At 34.0% G+C, this 21,001-nt stretch overlaps 1 protein-coding gene across 6 annotated transcripts in view; it reads right to left on the reverse strand.

The window, feature by feature from the left end:
- The window catches only part of PTPN4 (protein tyrosine phosphatase non-receptor type 4), a 229,257-nt gene that overhangs the window by 99,263 nt on the left and 108,993 nt on the right, over window positions 1–21,001 (reverse strand). For 4 of the 6 annotated variants that reach the window (XM_042954198.1, XM_042954195.1, XM_042954193.1 and 1 more), the window contains 6 exons: window positions 16,954–16,996; window positions 16,777–16,876; window positions 12,676–12,720; window positions 12,373–12,425; window positions 11,888–12,008; window positions 3,235–3,322 (listed from right to left, as the gene is read on the reverse strand). In XM_042954198.1, coding sequence (XP_042810132.1) covers window positions 3,235–3,322; window positions 11,888–12,008; window positions 12,373–12,425; window positions 12,676–12,720; window positions 16,777–16,876; window positions 16,954–16,996 — 450 coding nt within the window. The remainder of the gene's footprint in view (window positions 1–3,234; window positions 3,323–11,887; window positions 12,009–12,372; window positions 12,426–12,675; window positions 12,721–16,776; window positions 16,877–16,953; window positions 16,997–21,001) is intronic. The other 2 variants (XM_042954196.1, XM_042954199.1) reach the window with 1 other exon arrangement.

A 21,001-nucleotide genomic window follows, 5' to 3' on the forward strand; every position in this document is an offset into this window, starting at 1 on the left:
ATATTTGAACAGCTTATTCATCAAAGAAGATATGATGCTCAACATCATTAGTCAACAGAGAGATACAAAGTAAATACATGCTGAGATGAAACACATCTATTAGAAAAGCTTGAAAAGAAACAAAACAAAACAAAACAAAACAAAACGGACAATGCCAAAAAAGGATGTGAACTGGAACTTGCACAATATTGCGAGTAAGGATACAAAGTTGTTCAGTCACTTTGGAAAACAGTTTGGCAGTTTCATGTAAAGCTAAATACACACTTACCATATGACCCAGCCATCCCACTCTGGGGTTTTTACCCTACAGAAATGAGAACTTAAATCCACACAAAAAAACTGTAAATGATTTTTCTGCAGTGGTCTATTGATAAAAAAAAAAACCAAAAAACAAAAAACAACCACAAACAATCCAGATGTTCTTCCATGGGTGAATAAACAAACAACAACAAAAAAGGAATGAACTATTGAAATACACAATAACTTGGATAAATCTCAAATGCATTACTGTAAAAAGCCAGTCTCAGAAGGTTACATAACATAGGATTCCATTTGTAAGACATTTTGGAAAAGACAAAAATTTAGAGTCAGAAAATAGAACCAGTTGCCAGGGATTAGGGGGAAGTGTAAGATTAGATTACAAAGGAGCAGCATGAGCAAGAGTTTATGGGATAATGGATTATCTTTATTCTGATTGTGGTAGTAGTTACATAAATCTATACCTATGTTAAAACTGACACAACTGAACACATACACACACCCCTAAAAAAAAAAATCCATTTACCATATTATTTTAAAACACAAACTATGTCCCTGCTCCCTTACCTCGAATCTTTTTTTCTCTATCTTGAAGTTCTCAGTCATTCTTTAATTTTCTACAGTTCCCTTTTCCCTTACTCATATAATCTCCTGGACACATAAAATGTTCTTATTTTCTTAAGCATGTCATGTTCTCTTGATTTCAGGTCTTTACTCATGGCGATGGTCTACAGTGAAAACCACTCTCTTGGTTAATTCTTATTCATTCTTCTGGCTTCGGTAATTTACCGAAAAAAAAAACTTTTTTTTCGGTAAATTACTTCTTATAATAAACCTTCCCTAACCTTTGCTCCCAGGCTGGATTAGACGTTTGGTCATATAGTCCCATATCATTCTGCACTTTCCCCTTCTTATCTTCACATTTTTGTCAACGCATGACCCATTTCTTTCTTCCCCACCATCCTGTGAACTCCATGAGATAACTGATGTTTTGCTAAGTACCCCTTAGCACCAACACTGTGCAAGGCACCTAAAAGACCCACAACAATGAGTACTCTAAGACTTATTTGTGTTTTACAGATTGCTATAAATAACTTGTTCTACTCTCTGATTTTTTCAATCTACATTTCAAAGGCAGATAGAAAACATCTTACCTCTTTTTTTCAAAATAAAATATTATTTCAAACACCTTTGCTTGTGATATTCAATTAGGTATTCCCTTTATGTATCCTCTCTCCTCTATTTTTTTGTCATTTTTATTCAGGATGCTGTAAAATTCCCCTCCACGTTCACTGGACATCTGCACATTTTCTTCTTAAGTTCTCAGTATCCACACACAACCAAAACACCCTTTCCTGGCGTTTTCTGTCAGTACAAATTAGGTTTCTAAATAACTCTGACCACTTAAAATTTAATTTAATCTGGCACTCTACATTTATGGCTTTCTTAGAGTTTTACAATCTAATAATTTAAATAACAACAGAACTCCTACCTTAATCAAATCAATAAATACCAATATGGTTAGTTATGCATGAGATCCAGCATGTCACTTAAATTAAAAAAAGAAAGTCTCATATCCTTTGTATTTCATCGACAGCAGTCAGTGATAGCAGGCATCAGGGTACACTACCTTTAGAAAACTGCTAAGGACTAACATGATGGAATTTAGTGATCTTTTTATTGTTAACCATAGTGAAGGAAGTTCCATTAGTTTTAAACCTTATGATAAAAAACAAAATCTAGCTGCACAAATATTGACAACTATGTTACATTTTGGAGAATCAGGTTAAAAAATAACCCACAAACAGAGATGGGCCGGGGGGGTGGGGGGGTGGGGGGGGAGAGAAACATTTTAAAGAGAACAAAAAGTTCAAGAGAGCCTTACTTACACATTTTAAATGGAATCAAACAAATAGATTTCCAAGTTACAAACACTCAGAACTAGATCTAGTCATGTGAGGAAAGCAAATCTTTGTTTTTTTTAAAGGAGAGACTGACATAAGCTTTGTGAAATACAAGAACACTCCTCTTCCAGAAGAACATAGCCAGGTGAGGCCCTGAACAATAAAACCATTACATGGAACAGAACTTCGAGTGTGTATATTATAAAATAAATTCAAAATAATTATCTAAGGAAAATGTAACTCCCTTTCAGACTGCTAACCTTATTCGGATTGCTAATTTATCTCAAGAGAATATAAAACCTATCACCAACTCAAACAATGATTACCTATAATTCCATTTTTCATTTGTTATGTAGAAAAGCTGTACTCCAAGTACTTCTAAAGGAACATAACTTCATGATAAAATCATGAGAAAGAATTTAGATAGAGACATACTAATTAAGGACAGCAACTCACAAACATGCTTACAGCAGGGTTCTGGAAGCAGAAAAGTTTGACACCATTAAAAAGTTGTTACAGACTGATGTACAGAAGAAGCCAAAGACTGTAAATTCCATCTTTTATTAATAAAGGGATTTGTCACAGGGGAGAAAGACAACCAAAAAATGTTAACATACTTCATTTTGTGCTTTATAAATAAAAATTTATAATGATGCCACTAAATGAGGAAACAAGTGAAGTAACACAAGCCTCGGTGAGGTGAAATTATCTTTATAACACTGAATATGAATGCAAAAATCCCTACTTTTCCTGCTTTTATTTTGGAAAATAAAAAGCCTAAAGGTACTATCTCTTATGGTCTGCAAAATTATCTTTACAAAAATTATCTTCATAACATAAAAATCTAAAAATAACACAAAATACCCACTTCAACCATTCTTCTCCTCAGGTATTAAATCTTAAGGGATTCTGAAAATACTTATATTCAGAGGAAATTTTCAGTGCAACTATGTTGTCAGCACTCACTAGTTATTCCATTGGTTGCCTAATCCTACTAGGCATTAAATAAAAACTCTGATATATAGTAAATGGAGCCTAACTCAACAACATCACATTAGTTCTCTTCACTTACCCTTGCATAGTGGAATTCAACTCCATAGAGTTCTAAGGTACGTGCTGTGTTCAGATAATTAAATTCTGCTTCTGCAGGAGATAAGCCTCTGTAAAGACAGTGTAGTAAAAATTATACCAATCACAAATATGGCCAAACTGGAAAAAAAAAAAACCTATTTATCTAGAAAAATTTCAGCATTCTAGTTAAATCTTTTATAATACATCATGCATGACTACTCCTCTTAGTTGTATACAGTAATATCTAACTTATCTGGAAAGTAAATTTTCATTAACACAAATCATTATTTTGTAGAATATTTCATTTTCCAGAAATACAAGAATGCACTAGGGGATGTGGAGAAAATGAACCCTTGTGCACTGTTGGTGAGAATGTAAACTGATGCAGCCACTACGGTAAACAGTACGGCGATTGCTCAAAAAATTAAAAATACAAATACCACATTAAAGGGGACTCTTTGAGTAGGGGAAAAAAACACCAAAAGCAACAAAGTCTAGAAAGAAACAGAGAATGTCAACATCACCAGAAACACTAACTTTACAAATAACACAATGGCACCAAATCTATCAATATCTATCAATAATCACTCTGAATGTAAATGGACTAAATGTCCCAATCTATCGACATAGGGTATCAGAATGGATGAAAAACAATATCCATCTATATGCCGCCTATAAGAGACACATTTTAGAGCTAAAACACCTGCAGATCGAAAGTGAGGGGATGGAGAACCATCAATCATACTAATGGACGTCAAAAGAAAGCCAGGGTAGCCATACTTATATTATAATATAATTATATTATTTTTAATATAATTTTAATTATATTAATTTTAATCTAAATATATATAATAAATAAAATTATATTTAATATAATATATATTTTATAATTATATATCATGTCTAATATAATATATATTAGTTATAATATATATTTTATTATTTTGAGAGAGAGAGAGAGAGAGAGAGAGAGAGAGTGAGTGTGCGCAAGTGTGCACATGAGCAGGGGACAGAAGCAGAGGGAGAGAAAGAGAATCTTAAGCAGGTTTCACGCCAAGCACAGATCCCAATGTGGGGCTTGATGCCATGACTGGGAGATCATGACCTGAGTCAAAATCAAGACTCGGACACTTAACCAACTGAGCCACCCAGGCACCCTGTGACAAACGAGATTTTAAACTGAAGACTGTAACAAAAGATGAAGAAGGGCATTACATCATAATGAAGGGGTCTCTCCATCAAGAAGAACAATTGTAAAAATTTATGCCCCCAACTTGAGAGTCCCCAAATATGTAAATCAATTAATCACAAACATAAAGAAACTCACTGATAATAATACAATAATAGTATGGGCCTTCAATACCCCACTTACAACAATGGACAGATCATCTAAGCAGAAAATCAACAATAAAACAATGTCTTTAAATGACACACTGGACCAGATGGACTTAACAGATATATTCAGAACATTTCATCCTAAAGCAGAATAAACATTTTTTTTCAAGTGTAGATGGAACATTCTCCAGAATACATTATGTACTGGGTCACAAATCAGCCCTCAACAAGTACAGAGAGACTGAGATCATACCATGCACATTTTGAAATACAATGCTATGAAATTGGAAGTCAACCACAGGAAAAAATTGGGAAAGAACACAAATACATGAAGTTTAAAGAAGTTCTCACTAAAGAATGAATGGGCTGGGACACCTGGGTGGCTCAGTGAGTTGGGCATCCGACTTCAGCTCAAGTCATGATCTTGTGGCTGGCTTGTGGGTTCAAGCCCCACATCAGGCTCTGTGCTGACAGCTCAGAACCTGGAGCCTGCTTCGGCTTCTGTGTTCTTCTCTCTCTCTGACCCTCCCTGATTCATGCTCTGTCTCTCTCTCTCAAGAATAAATAAATTTTTTAAAAAATTTAATAAAAAAAAGAATGAAAGGGTTAACCAGGAAATTAAAGAAGAAATTAAAAAAAAAAAAAAAAAACTACATGGAAGCAAATGAAAATGAAAACTTGACAGTCCAAAACCTTTGGGATGTAGCAGAGATTGCAATACAAATCTACCTCAAGAAGCAAGAAAATTCTCAAATATACAACCTAACCTTACACTTAAAAGAACTAGGAAAGAAACAGCAAATAAAGCCTAAACCCAGCAGAAAAGAAATAATAAAGATGAGAGCAGAAATAAATGACACAGAAACAAACAACAACAAAAAAACCAGTATAACAAATCAAAGAAACTAAGAGCTGATTCTTTGAAAGAATTACTAAAATTGATAAACACCTAGCTAGACTTATCAGAAAGAAAAGGACTCAAATAAATAAAATCATGAAAGAGATCACGACTAACGCCACAGAAATACAAACAATTATAAGAGAATATCATGCAAAATGATATGCTAGAGGGCCTGGGTGGTTCAGTTGGTTAAGCATCCAACTCTTGATTTCGGCTCAGGTCATGATCTCACAGTCGTGAAATCAAGCCTCGCATCCTGTTCCATGGTGAGCATGCAGCATGTTTGGGATTCTCTCGAGTGCCCTCTCTCTGCCCCTCTCCCATTTGCTTTCTATCTCTCAAAATAAATAAACACACATTAAAAAAAAAAAAGTATGTGCCAACAAACTGGGCAATCTGGAAGAAATGAACAAATTCCTAGAAACATTCAAACTACCAAAACTGAGTCAGGAAGAAATAGAAAATTTGAATACACCCATAAGCAGCAAAGAACTTGGATCAGTAATCAGAATTCTCCCAACAAACAAAAGTCCAGGGCCAGATGGCTTCCCAGGGGAATTTTAACAGGTATCTGAAGAAGAATTAATACCCAGTTTTCTCAAATTTTCCCAAAAACATAGAAATGGAAAGAAAATTTCCAAACTCATTCGATGAAGCCAGCATTACCTTGATTCTAAAACTGGACAAAGATCCAACTGAAAAGGAGAATTACAGGCCAATATCCCTGATGAACATGAATGCAAAAATTCTCAAAAAGAAACTAACAAATCAAATCCCACAGTACCTTAAAAGACTTATTCACCACAATCAAGGGGGATTTATGCCTGGGCTATAGGGGTGGTTCAGTATTCACATATCAATCAACATGATACATCACATTAAAAAAGAAAGAATAAGAACCACATTATCTTCTCAATAGATGCAGAAAAACCATTTGACAAAATACAGCATTCATTTTTGATAAAAATCGTCAACAAAATAGATACAGATGGAACATACCTCAACATCATAAAGGCCATGTATGAAAGACCCACAGCTAATATCATCCTCAATGGGGGAAAAACAGAGCTTTTCCTCTATGGTCAGAAACAAAACAGGGATGACCACTCTCACCATTACTATTTAACATGCTACTGGAAGTCTGGGCCTCAGCAATCAGACAACAAAAAGAAATAAAAGGCATCCAAATTGGCAAGGAAAAAGTCAAAATTTCACTATTTGCAAACAACATGATACTCTATGTAGAAAACCTGAAAAGACACCAAAAAAACTGCCAGAACTAATACATGAATTCAGCAAAGTTGCAGGATATAAAATCAACATAGAGAAACTGGTTGCCATTTCTATACACCAATAATGAAGCAGTAGAAAAGGAAATCAAGGAATTGATCCTATTTACAATTGTAACAAAAAGTGTAAGATACCTAGGAATAAATGTAACCAAATTGGTAAAAGATCTCTACTCTGAAAACTATAGAACACTTATGAAAGAAATAGAAAAGGACACAAAGAAATGGAAAACCATTCCATGCTGATGGACTGGAAGAACACTGTTAAAATGTCTATACTAACCAAAGCAATCTACACATTTAATGCAATCCCTACCAAAATACCACCAGCATTTTTCACAGAACTAGAACAAATAATCCCAAAATTTGTATGGAACCACGAAAGACCGTAAATAGTCAAAGTAATCCTGAAAAAGAAAAGCAAAGCTGGAGGCATCATGATTCTGGACTTCAAGCTATATTACTAAACTATAGTCATCAAGACAGTTAAGGTACTGGCACACAAACAGACACATAGATCAATGGAACAGAAGACCCAGATATGGACCCACAACTATACTGCCAACTAATTTTCAACAAAGTAGAAAAGAATATCCAATGCAAAAAAGTCTCTTCAACAAATAGTATTGGGAAAACAGAACAGCAACATGCAGAACAATGAACCTGGACCACTTTCTTACACCATACACAAAAATAAATTCAAAATGGATGAAACACCTAAATGTGTGACAGGAAACCATCTAAATCTTGCAGGAGAAAGGGGGTGGCAACCTCTTTGACCTCGGCCATAGCAACTTCTTATTAAAACACATTGCTAGAGGCAAAGGAAAAAGCAAAAATGAAGTATTGGGACTTCATCAAGATAAAAAGCTTCTGCACAGCAAAGGAAACAATCAACAAAACTAAAAGGTAACCAACAGAATGGGAAAAGATGTTTGCAAATGACATATTTGATAAAGGGTTAGTATCCAAAATCTATAAAGAACTTATCAAACTCAACACCCAAAAACAAGTGATCCAGTTAAAGAAATGGGCAGAAGACATGAATAGATATTTTTCCAAAGAAGACATCCACCAGATGGCTAACAGACACATGAAAAGATGCTCAACATCACTCATCATCAGGGAAATAAAAATCAAAACCACAATGAGATACTGCCTCACACCTGTCAGAATGGCTAAAATTAACAACACAAGAAGCAACAGGTGTTGGCGAGGATGCGGAGAAAGGGGAATCCCTTGTACTGTTTGTGGGAATGCAAACTGGTACAGCCACTGTGGAAAACAGTATGCAGCTTCCTCAAAAAGTTACAAATAGAACTACCCTATGACCCAGGATTACACTACCAGGCATTTACCCAATGAATTAAAAAACAAAAACAAAAACAGATTCAAAAGGGTGCCTGCACCCCAATGTTTATGGCAGCAACAGCTAAACTATGGAGAGCCCCAGTGTCCATCAGTAGATGAATGGAAAAAGATGTGGTATATACATATAATGGAATATTACTCAGATATCAAAAAGAGTGAACATTTTCCATTTACAATGACATGGATTAGAGCTAGCCATGCTAAGCAAAATAAGTCAGTCAGAAAAAAACAAATACCAAATGATTTCAGTTATATGTGGAATTAAAAAAACAAAGCAGATAATATATGGGAAGGGGTAAAGAGAGAGAGAGAGAGACAGAGAAAGAAACAAACCATAAGAGACACTTAACAGAGAACAAACTGAGGGTTGATAGAGGGGAGGTGGGTGGGGGATGGGCTAGAGGGGTGATGGGTATCAAGGAGGGCACCTGTTATGATGAGCACTGAGTGTTGTATCTAAGTGATGAATCAATGAATTCTAGTCCTGAAGCCAATATTGTACTGTATGCTAACTAAAATTTAAAAAGAATAAAAATACCATGTGAGAGATGAATGAAAGAATGAGTAAGTAATTAAATAAGAAGTACCATATGATCTAGTAATTCCACTACTGGGTATTCACCCCCCAAAAATGAAAACACTAATTCAAAAAGATATATGGCCCCCTGTTTACTGCAGCATTAATTACAAGAGCCAAGATACAGAACCATGCCAGTGTCCATTAATAGATGAATGGATAAAGATGTGGTGTGTACATATATGATGGCACATTATTCAGCCATAAAAAAGAATAAGGTCTTGCCATCTGTGACAAAATGGATAGATCTAGAAGATATTATGCTAAGTGAAATAAGTCACACTAAGAAAGAATAATTTCACTTACATGTGGTATCTAAAAAATGAATAAACAAAAGCAGAAACAGACAAATAAATACACTAAACAAACTAATGGATGCCAGAGTTGTGGGTGGGTGGGCAAAATGGGTGAAGGAGAATAGGATATACAGGCTTCCAATGACAGAATGAGCTGGTACAGCATAGGGAATACAGTCAATGGTATTGTATTAGTGTATGATGACAGATGGTAGCTACATTTTTTAGTGTAGCATAAGGAATAGGCTTATCAAATTACTACAGTCTATAGCTGAAACTAATAAAACTGTGTGGCAGCTGTATTGAAAACAAAACAAAACAAAACAAAAACCCACGTTTTAAAAGTCCCTCGGTGTTCTTACGGCTGACAAAGTCATTTGTTCCCTGACAAAATGTGAAAGAAGTGATTTTCAAAATTTGGTCCATATACTGTATCTGTGTTTAATCCATAGTTGCTTCTAAAACATGGAAGTTTTGAGACATTCTCCCGAGCAGTGCTTCTCAGATTATGGTGTACAGACAGGTGGTGATTCGTAACAAGTACAGAAATTGACAGTGTCAGTCTTTTATATTTTATAGCACTTTGACAGAGCAATTGCATGTCTGTGGAATCTAAGGTCTTGTCATTTTTATGTCTCTATTTCTCCATTTTACTTTTCTAGTAATTTAATTTTATTATTTTTTCAGAAGTTTCATTCCATGACAAACGGGGAAAAAAACTGGTCTCATCAGTTTCAGAAATACAATTGTATACAATTGGATATAAAATGGTAAGGTCCTAAACTATTTATATTTAAGCAATGTCCCAGGTGATTCTTATGAACACAGCAACGCAGTGTTCTTATGAACACTCGGCAAAGCCATTAGAAGTAGATTTACTCCTGCATTACATATATTTCTAAATATCTTAGTTATCCGATATTATCTGACTATAGCAGAGCAAAAGCAGCAAACTACAAAAGCAAAAAATATCAATCTTTCACTCACTAATGATACCAGAAAAGGAAGCCAACAGCCTACCAATGCATGATCATAAAAATGAGATTCCTAAAAAAAGCACATATACCTCAATTTTCTATAAAATTCAATTAAGTTAAACAAATACTCTATCTCCCCACCCCAATCCCCACTTCTCAAACTGGATGATTCTATTTTTCTTTGTTTAAAGATCTGAGGAATCATTTCTCTAAACCAAATACAAATACATAATCAATATCTTGTCAAATGTACAAGCTTTTTCCTTACAGAAGAGACTTTATTGGCAAATTTTTAAAAAATCTGGTTTATCTTCAAATCCTTGATCAGATATGCTATGTGTAGAACTTTTGCTACAAATGGCACTTACTGTTAGACCAAAATAGCCCCTTCATCTCATTAGGCCAGTTTATTAAAATTCTCATTTTATTAGTCTTATTTTAGGTCAGAGGTCAGCAAACTTTTATTGAAAAGAGTGAGACAGTAAATACTTTAGGCTTTTAGACCACGTGGTCTCTGCTGCAACCACTCAACTCTGCTGTTACATGAAAGCGGCCACAGACATGAAAATGCGTAAGGGAATCTGTGTTCCAGTAGATGTTCATTTATGGACAGTGAATTGGAATTTCTGAAAATTTTACATGCTACAAAATGTTATTTTTCTTTTTATGTTTTTCTCAACCGTTTAAAACGTACAGATCATTCTTAGCCCGTGGGCCATACAAAAATAGGCAGTACGCCAGTTTGTAAACCTGTGTTAGGTACATGGGCCATAACCAAATGAAAGGAAGTTCCCTTAAGAGCCAATATTTCTTCAGTGTTTACTATGTACTAGGCACTATTCTGAGTACTTTGTATATATGAACTAATGTAAGCCTTACATTAACTCCAGAGGTAGACACTTTTATTATCTCCAATTTACATAGAAGCAGAGATAGAGAGCAATTTGGTCAAGATTATTGACCATTAAGTTGTCTTTTTTTTTTTTTTAAGTTTATTTTATTTATTGTGAGAGACAGAGAGAGGAAGAGACAGAGGAAGAGAGAGAGGGAGAGAGAATCCCAAAGAAGCTCCATGCTGTTAGCGCAGAGCCCGATAAGGGGCTTGACCTAAGGAACTGTGCGATTAACGACCTGAGCCAAAACTGAGTCTGGACGCTTAACTGACTGAGCCATTTGGGCACCCCAAAAGTTGTCGCATCCAGAATTCCAGACCAGGCAGTCTGGCTCTCTAGTTCAAACTCTTAGCCAATACGTAGCACTGCCTTAGTTTCTCCGTGAGTATTCTGAATTGTATGTTAAAGCAAAAGCAAACTCTGAACCAATAAACAATATTATTTTCTACTCAAAGCAATGTATCTCTTCTTGAAACAAATTATGTCACAAAATTAAGACTCACAAAATATCAAAGTTGAATACTGTTATGAATGAAAAAGTGCTACTTTTTTAAAAAAGGACTTTTAAAAACATTATTTTAGTATTACATAAAGTTCCTTTTTTCCTTTTGGTTCACTGCAAAACAAATGATTCCTTTCACATAACTAAAAACTAAGAAAGAATTGCTGAGTAGATTGATCTGTAACAGTTGATCTGTGAAGATACCATTAATATTCTAAAATTCCTTCTTAAAGAACTGTCAACTTTATATAATAGCAAACTTCTGTTTACCTATAGTTTTATGGTTCTTAGTAGAAATGAAAAAAAAACCTTACGTAGTCTATGAAATTAGTAATGATTTTTTAGTATAGATAACCCACATTTCCTTACATCAATCACACTATTTTACATAACAGTAACTGTTCTATATTAAATAAACACAACACTCACATTAGAAATAATTTAAAACATTTCTCTAGAAAACACGCCATGAAGAAGTTTATGAAATAAGCGGAAAAGTAAATAAATTCTTACGTATGTTGCTGATGTAATTTTGCAATTTCTTTTTCAAAATCTTGAGGTTGATTAGGAATGAAAGAATAATCTGAGAGGTAGCCTGGCAAGTTCTCTGACTGATTGTAGTCTCCAAGTTCAGCTATTATATGGAAGGAAAATATTCACAATTTAATAAACACATTTTGTAATTCTGATAGCTAAATAAGAAATGTCATGAATTCCATTATATTTCTGGAAGTAAAGTATTTGTTTTTACTGCTAGCTACCATGTAAGCAAATTATGACACTACACTTAACATTTCTAGGTCTCAAACAACTTCAGAAAAACTTTTCAGGAAACAAACTAATTGCTAACTAGTTGGATATTTCATTACATTTTCTTTGCAATCACTTTTTCTGTATAATAATGTATGTCTAAAGAACTCATACATTAATGGTAATGTACTATCAACACAGACCATGCAATCACATACTCCATGACCCAAAAGTGGGCTGATACTTACACTGAACAGCAAATGAAGCCAAAAGGGCAGCAGTATTATAAGGACAGGGCAATCTAATCAAACAAAATAGAAAACACATACCCCATGGTTAAACACAATAATTTCAAAAGCACTGTAATTTATATTATACTATTCTATGTGACTTACTTTTTAATTGTTAAGTAATGATCTTATCTGATGAAAAAAACTGATGCTACATGCAACCATTTTCAATAATTTGTTTGCGATGATCATGAATTACTTAAATAATACAGAACTGAAAGTACCTTTAAAGCCCATTACTAAAAACTTAAAATAGCCCACCTTCCAGTAAGAATATCTTGTTTAATTTGCAAAAAATACTGGTACCTTAAAGAGAGAGAGAGAGAGACAGCATTTAGCATTTACTGGAATTATAACATTTCAGGATTAAAAACTGTATACTTATATTAACCAATATAAGTATATTTGAAATATTTACATATTTGCTTTTATAATCTACATATTAGCACACATAGATATATTTTTAAGTAAGATTTCATATTTCATGAATTCCAATCATTAAAATTCTTTGACAGACAAAATTCTGTACTTCAAATATCTTGTTTCCACTAGCTTCTATTATAAAATTTCTCAACATCTTTAAGAGTTACATGACCAAGGGAGATTAAGGAGAATACTCTAAGATTGGTGTTTGTAGAAATTAGAACTGTGAAACACAGAAAAGTTGAGTCAGAGACAGATTGCAGCTGACAGCAGCAATGCACTAGGGATCAACTGGAGAAAACCATCCTTTCTGCTGAGACAGAAAGCCAGAGGCAAAGACATGCCTATGATCATCTTATCATTATGCTGCCCCCTGCTGGAAGCTGCTAATTGTAGAAAAACACCTTTCTATTTTCATTTGAGTTAAGAAAGCTCTTTCTGATGAGGAAAAAAAAAACAAACAAAACAAAAACCAAGACCCCTTCTCTACCATTAGAATGGCCAAGTAAGCAAATTCCTTTAACACCAACAAAAATACAAGATTTCTATAAAAAAGAATGCTGAGGTTCCTTACAAGATGGCACTGCCCTCTTATAAGTCCCAGCTAATGGGTAAGTCATTCCCTAATGCTTGCAGCAAACAAGTCACCTGTGCTGCAGAACACTGGCAGAAGACCAAATTTTGTGGCTTTAAATAGGAAATTTTAAGACTTTTATTTCATCCCACTGAAAAAAGTAAAAACACCCCAAAAATCAAAAATCATTAACAATTTTAGTTGTCTGATTAAAATTATAAAAGCGTACATGACAATATTTAAATTACTAAATAATTTAATTAAGGATTTCAGAGAATCAGATATTCACTATAAAAAATTTTTTTTAAAAAGCTGATACAAATATCCTGCTGTATATATTAAAGAAGTATGTAAACTCCCTGTGAGAATACATAATGCATAATATTGTAAATATTATCTACTTATTCAATCTAAGACAAGATATTTCTATCTAGTTTACCTGGTTTCATAATTAAAAGTTAAAAGTTCCTGGTGGGAAACAATCTTATAGTTAAGTTTAAAAAGGCATGTATATCCTTGACAAAATATTATAATCTTACACAAATAATACCTATGCCTGCCGAATTTTATTTATATACCAACCAGTAACAACTGATAGAGTGGAAACCAGAATTCAAGTCATAAGCTAAACCAGCCTGTGTTCTTTAGAAAATTACTTAAAATTTGGCTGACCCTTAGTTTCTATATTTGTAAAAAGGAAGTAATATCACTTGTACCCCAGGGGCCCTAAATCATGTGACAAAAACCCAATTTTTACAATTAAGACTTTTAAGAGAGATTAATAATGCTTGAGGTAAATACAGAAATAAAATGTTTAATCTCTAAAAATAATATAACTTTTCTAACCCAGACAATAACCAATACCATAAACACTTATCATGTATCGAGTACACCTAGGCACTAAAAAGGTACCAAAAAGAACTGTCATTTGTACCCTCATGACTCCTGAGAAAACTCCAATTCTAAGGATGCCAGCACCTGCTAACACCAAATGACTGTAGTTTGATGGAAGCTCTATAGGGCCCACTCTTTCCTACCACTAATCTAAAATGGAATCTCAAGGTAAGGGGGTGTAGCAGATTTCCTGTTTTGTGGGTTTAAACTAGTCCTTAAAATTTAGCAACTGTGGCTGAAGGTGTCATATTACTAACCATGACCACCGCATTAAGGTTGCCCAAGCACTAAAGTTTTAAAGGAGTATTTCTTAAACCTGCTGCACATTAGAATCACCTGGGAAGCTTGTAATGCCTGTGCACAGGTCCCATCTGAGACTGAATTGAATCAGAATATCTAGGAGGTATGTCCAAGGCATCAGCATGTTTTAAAGCTCCCCTAAGTGATTCTAAGTTGTAGTCGGGGTAGAGATTCACTAATGTACACTATGGTAATATAATAAAAACTAGGTACTTAACTCATTTTTACCAAACAGCACCAGATATAAGACTCTAGGACATTCTATCATAAAGGATTTTTGAATGAATACATTATTTCTAGTGAAAACAAAGAACCTTCTTGACAACAGACTGAGCACAAATTAATCTCTTGACTACTACCAAACTTGGCTTTACTTTCTTCTACTTCAGGAAGATATTTTGACTTGATTATCAATGAGATACATTTATTCCTTATGTTTTCAACATAGGTTTTAAAAGAACACATTCAAGCTCCATTAAGAAATTCAAAGACATTCTTTTGAGTCAAGCAAATTAATGAACAGGGTTATAATTGACAGTATTTTAAGTGTTATGCTAACAAACTTCATGAATGTTAAACACATTAGAAATCCAACTTTAAATAATTGTTTTTTTAATTGCAAATATTTCTTATACATTTAAAAATCTGATTACATAAAACATGTATTATAAAATACTTTTGCTACTTTATTTCAGGTTATATTTATCAGCAAATAGTAAAATGCACTTTAAAATGTTTTATACTTCAAAATTTTCATTAATTCAAAGTAGTTTCCTTGAAGTTAATCCAAAATTAGAGAAATTTTTATAATACTAAGAATTATTAAGATAAAGGATTTTGTTATTTTGATTATTTAAAAACAACAACAAAACATGACTAAGAACTATAATATTTAATTGAAGGTTATTCATATAACACAACTTTGCATTTCAAGACAAATTAGCTTGGAAATACTATTAGTTTCAAAGGATAGGACTGCCTAACCCAGGGGCTACACTCCTAAATTCTGTTATAAAGAGCTTCACACCTGGCCCCCAACAAACACCCAGAAAAGGATTCTTAAGAAGGTCAACCTAACTTTTCTCACCTGGTCTCACCTATTGTATCAACACCTGAGGATTGGCAGATATAGATAAGTATCTTTAATTTATTCTTTTGTTTCACCACAGCACCACAGAATTCTAAACAATGACCAATATATTAACATGTCACAACCTATCTACACATAGCTTTAGACACAGATTGTTAATTTGGCACTTATCCTTTAGAGTAATTTTGAATACAAGCACTGACCTATATTCTTCTATTTAAGATTTTTATGGAAGGTATCATATGTCAATTTTTAGTCTTAAAAAAAAACCTGATTACTAATTGTCTTACAAGCAGTAAACAAAGTTATTATTCAGTAACAGATATCATACTGTAATTATTTCTACCTTAAACAGTTCACCTAACATTCATACACTCAAAATGCTCATCTGGGTCATTTTTGTGTATACTTTGTCCCTTAGAAGTGACAACAAAATTAGACTGTAACTTAAGATCAGACTTAAAATGGCCAATAAAGTGGGCACTTAAAGACATGAATGTATTAGAGCATTCTCTGCCAACATTCTTTATAAAAAGGTACCTGCTCACCTGAAACGAATGTAACACCGTATGTTAATTATACTTTTAAGGAAAATGGTGGTGGGGGGGGGAGGTACCTATTGACCATTACTCCTGCACATAATGGTTATATATTTTCTAAATTCTGTGTTCGCCTCAATGGAAATTAAAAAATATACATAGAATGTTCTTTTACATGAAATAAAAGGCACAATTCTCACAATGCAGCATCACTTGGATACAACTGCAGTATCATCTAATTACCTCAATTAGTTACAGAAGTGCTTCTTAGCCGTTTTTTAAAAAAGGAAAAATCTAATTTTATATGGTTCAGGAGGCTGCCTGTGGTTGGATGGGGTGGTCCTGGGATCCCAATCTCCTAAAGCCCTCCCAGCCATGCAAGAGGGCAGGAAACAATTATCATGAAAGCTCTATACTCTATTCTGTGTGATGGCTGGGAAGCTCAGAAGTACACTATGATAATCTATTTTTGCCTAAATAATTTCAAAATTTCATAATAGTTTTGACAATATTTTCAGGAAAAACATGCTCCATAAACCCACCTTGTGTATTCTTCTTGTAACTTGTTGGGGTCACTTACAAAAAATTTGACTCTAAAGTTCAAACTGTAAGGAGATCCTCCTAGAAGTAATAAAAGCAGTTCTAATTAATTAGATTATATCAATCCTTTATCTTTATAAAGTATACTTGCAAAACATCAAGTAAATATGTATGCTCACTCTTTAGCTGCTTCCTTATAGGTTTGTTTGGATCCAGCCACCTCTGAAAAATAAATAGATAAGACTGATTTCTTTTTCCCTTGAGGAACTAATACATCAATTGTTGCAAATCTATAACATTTGAAGATCATTCCTAAAAACTGCATTTTTAAAAAAGTCTAGGAAAAATACTCAATTTATAGATATTCATATCAAGTATAACAAAATTAATACTAGAAAGTACTGAACGTATTTGTGGTAGCTCTAAATTTTTCATTTGAATTTTCCATCAAAGTATACAGTGTCCAACATAACCTCTATTCCAAAACTAAAAATACTTAATCACAGCAATCTGAAGTGATTTCTGTTAATTTAATTGTATTATGTAACAGTGTGGCAAGTTTTTAAAATTCTTGGTATCTTTCATAAAAATATAGTTGGCCTTATAATCTCATTCAAACAAAATCTAACGACACATCATGAAAATATACTCTTAAGGAAAATTTAACTTCTACCCTATTCCCTAAAAAATAAAACTATCTCCTCCCCCCACCCACCAAAACAAAACATAACAAAACACCCTCCACACTAATTTTGTAAGAGACAGTGTTTAGTTTGGGGAATGACTGATTTTTGGGTGTGAGAATTTTAAGTAGCCTCAACACTTCCGAATGCCAGTTAAGCTCTACTTCAGGAAAACTATAACTGAATTCAGAAAATATTTCAACTGCAACATATTTCATTAAAAAAAATTAAAGAACCCAAAATGAGTAACAGATGTGGCAGTATTTTCAAAGCACTACACAAATATCAGCTTACATCATTATGTATAAACCATACTCCACCACCCATACTTGATTCCATGCAGAACACATAGAGATTTTAATAACAAATAGCTGACATTACTTCGTAAACCTTCCCTTTCCACAATCCACAACATCCAACACATCAAATCCAGTTGATTCTACCTTCTTCCTATACCTAGAATTTAACAGTTCTTCTCCATCCATTCTGCCACCATCTTATATCTGGGATAGCTCTGGCCATAGCCTCGTAATTGTTATCTCTGCTTCTTTTCTTACCAAGTTCTTCATTCTCCATCGGAAGCAAGTGTAGGCTTTTGAAATATGTCAGTTCTTTCCTTAATAGCTCTTGGCATTTTCTCATGCAAAGTTTAAAGTCCTTACTAGGGCTTGCATGATCACTTCTTACCTCAGTTTACTAAGCTCCAGCCATAATGGCTTCCTGTCTGTTTCTCACAGATGCTATCTTAGGGTCTTTAATTAGAAGCTCCCTTATGCACATCATGTCCTCCTCTAACTTTCCCATGTCTTACTCCTTCCATTACCTGTTGAGTCTCAGCTTAAACACTACCTCCTCAGAAAGGCCTTCATTGATCACCCTAACAAAAGTATGTCATGAAGGGGTGCCTAGGTGGCTCGGTAGGTTGAGCATCTGACTCTTGATTTTGGCTCAGGTCGTGGTCCCAGGGTAATGGGATCGAGCCTCACATTGGGGTCTGTGGTAAGCATGGAGCCTGCTTAAGATTCTCTCTCTCTACCTCTGCCCCTCTCCCCTGCTTGTACTCTTTCATATATGTATATGTATGAAAATATATATATAAATATATATATTTACATACATATACATATATATAATTTATATATATATATATATATACATATATATGAAGTATGTCACAAATCTTCTATGTCCTTAGTTATCGTCTGTAAATAGGCAAGGAATATTATTTTCCTTCACATTTTCTTAATTGTAACGTTTGCTTTGCCTTTTTATTGCCTAACTCCTTCATTAGATTATGAACTCCATGAGGTAAGGGATAAAATCTGATTCATTCAAAGCTGAACAGTCAGCACCTAGGCACAGGGCTTGGCATGTATGTATTTAAAAAAATGTAGAAAAGGACTTAATAAACCTGCTGAGTGGCCCAACGGTTGACACAGGGTGTGTGTGTGGGGTGTGGGGGGGGGGGGTTGTTTCTGCACCAGCAATCAGCTGTTTTTCACCCCTAGGTAACACATTTGCTTCCCCTGCAGATCTACCCATTTATCCATTTTCCATCTCATCTATCTTCTATTGATTTCATTCTACATATTTTTTAGAAAAAGTCATAACTTACATTCATTTTAATGCTTGTCTAAAGTCAAAATTTGGGCTCAGGTTATCTATTCAAAGCCTGCCTTCCACATTCAGTTCTCCTTTAAAATATTCTAAAATAGTATCAGAGACACAAACACATTTACATACACAAATAGATACATTCAGCTGACAAAGCTGAGGAGTACAATAATACGTACTGGGAAAAATTTTTTTTAATTTCAGAGACACAGAGAGAAAGAGAGAGAGCATGCACAAGTGAGTGGGTGAAAAGGGGAGAGGAAGAGAGAGAATCCAAAGCGGCTCCATGTTCAGCGTGGAGCCCGATGAGGGGCTCAATCCCACGGCCCTCGGATTATGACCTGGTCGAAATCAAGAGTTGGACACTCAACCTACTGAGCCACTTGGGCATCTCTAAATACTGGAAAATTTAACAGACCTCATCAATGATGTCAATGAGACAGGACTTCAATTCTTGGCTTAAGCCATGAAAAGGGAACAATTATATAATGAGCACTCCTGGACAGTGTTCCTAGTAAAAATACATCATAAGTCAAAAGAAAAACAAAGTGGGCAAAGAGACAACATATAAAAAAGTTCTACAAATCAGTAAGAAAAAGACCAACACTAATAGAAATATGGGTAATGAGTAAGAATAGAAATTCACAGGAAATTTAAATGACATTTAAGTTATGAAAAGATATTCAATCTCGATCATAATTAGAGAAATATAAAAGTCATTTATATTAGCTTTTCATTTTTCATCAATAACACATTGGCAAAGATTAAAACTTTTAATGCTGTACCACAATGGCAAGAATGTGGAAAACAGGCACATATACATAGCTCGGGAGAATAAAAATGATGCCATCTCAATGCTGGACAACTTGGAAATATTTATCAAAATATAAAATGTAAATGACCACAGACCCAGCATTATTTTATATAGCATTATTTACAGAGACATATTTTACACAATATAAAATTCACCATTTTAAAGTGTATGCTTCAATGTACTTGAGTATATTCACTATGTTATGTAACTATCAATACTAAATAATGTCAGAATACTTGCATCACCCCAAAAAGATATCCCATACCTAGTAACAGTCCATTTCAGTGGCCCCCTGGCAACTGCTATTCTACTTATGATTACTATGGATTTTACAATTTTGGATATTTCATATGAATGCAATCATACAACAGGTGGTTGTTTGTGCCTAGCTTCTTTCACTTAGTATAATGTTTTTGAGGTTCATCCATGTTGTGGCATTTAACAGTACCACATTCTATTTTATAGCTAACATTTAGGTTGTTTTTATCTTTTGGCTCTCATGAATAACACTACTATGAACATCTGTGTAAAAGTTTTGTGTGAACATGTGACTCAGTTCTCTCAAAGGGTGTCTAAGATTGGTATTGTTTGGTCATATGATAACCCTGTATTTAACTTTTTAAGGAATTACCAATTTTTTTTCCATATTACATTTCTACCATCTATGTAAAAAAAAAAAGGGTTCCAATTTTTTTTGTATCCTCATCAATACTTGCTATTGTCTTTTTAATTATACCCATCCTACTAGGTGTGAAGTGGTATGTCATTCCTTTGATAAATTATATTCTATTGTAGGGATACACAACTTGGTTTATTTGTTCATCAGGGGATGGACATGAGTGCTTCCCCTATCTATTATGAATAATGCTACTATGAACAGCTGAGTAGTAACTTTTGTGTGTGGACATGTTTTCACGTTTGGGTAAATACTGGGAGTGGAATTGCTTACCTTTTTGTATTATGTCCTGAAAACAAGTATTGTAAGCTCTCTAATTTTCCTACATAAATGGGCATTGAGAGTATATCACTATTTTTAGTCATACACCATAATCTATGCCCAAAATCATTCCACCAATTGAATTACTATGCTATATCTGAGATAAGAGTCTTCATTGT

Source organism: Panthera leo, chromosome C1 (genome assembly GCF_018350215.1).
Source record: "Panthera leo isolate Ple1 chromosome C1, P.leo_Ple1_pat1.1, whole genome shotgun sequence".
Lineage (NCBI taxonomy): Eukaryota > Metazoa > Chordata > Mammalia > Carnivora > Felidae > Panthera > Panthera leo.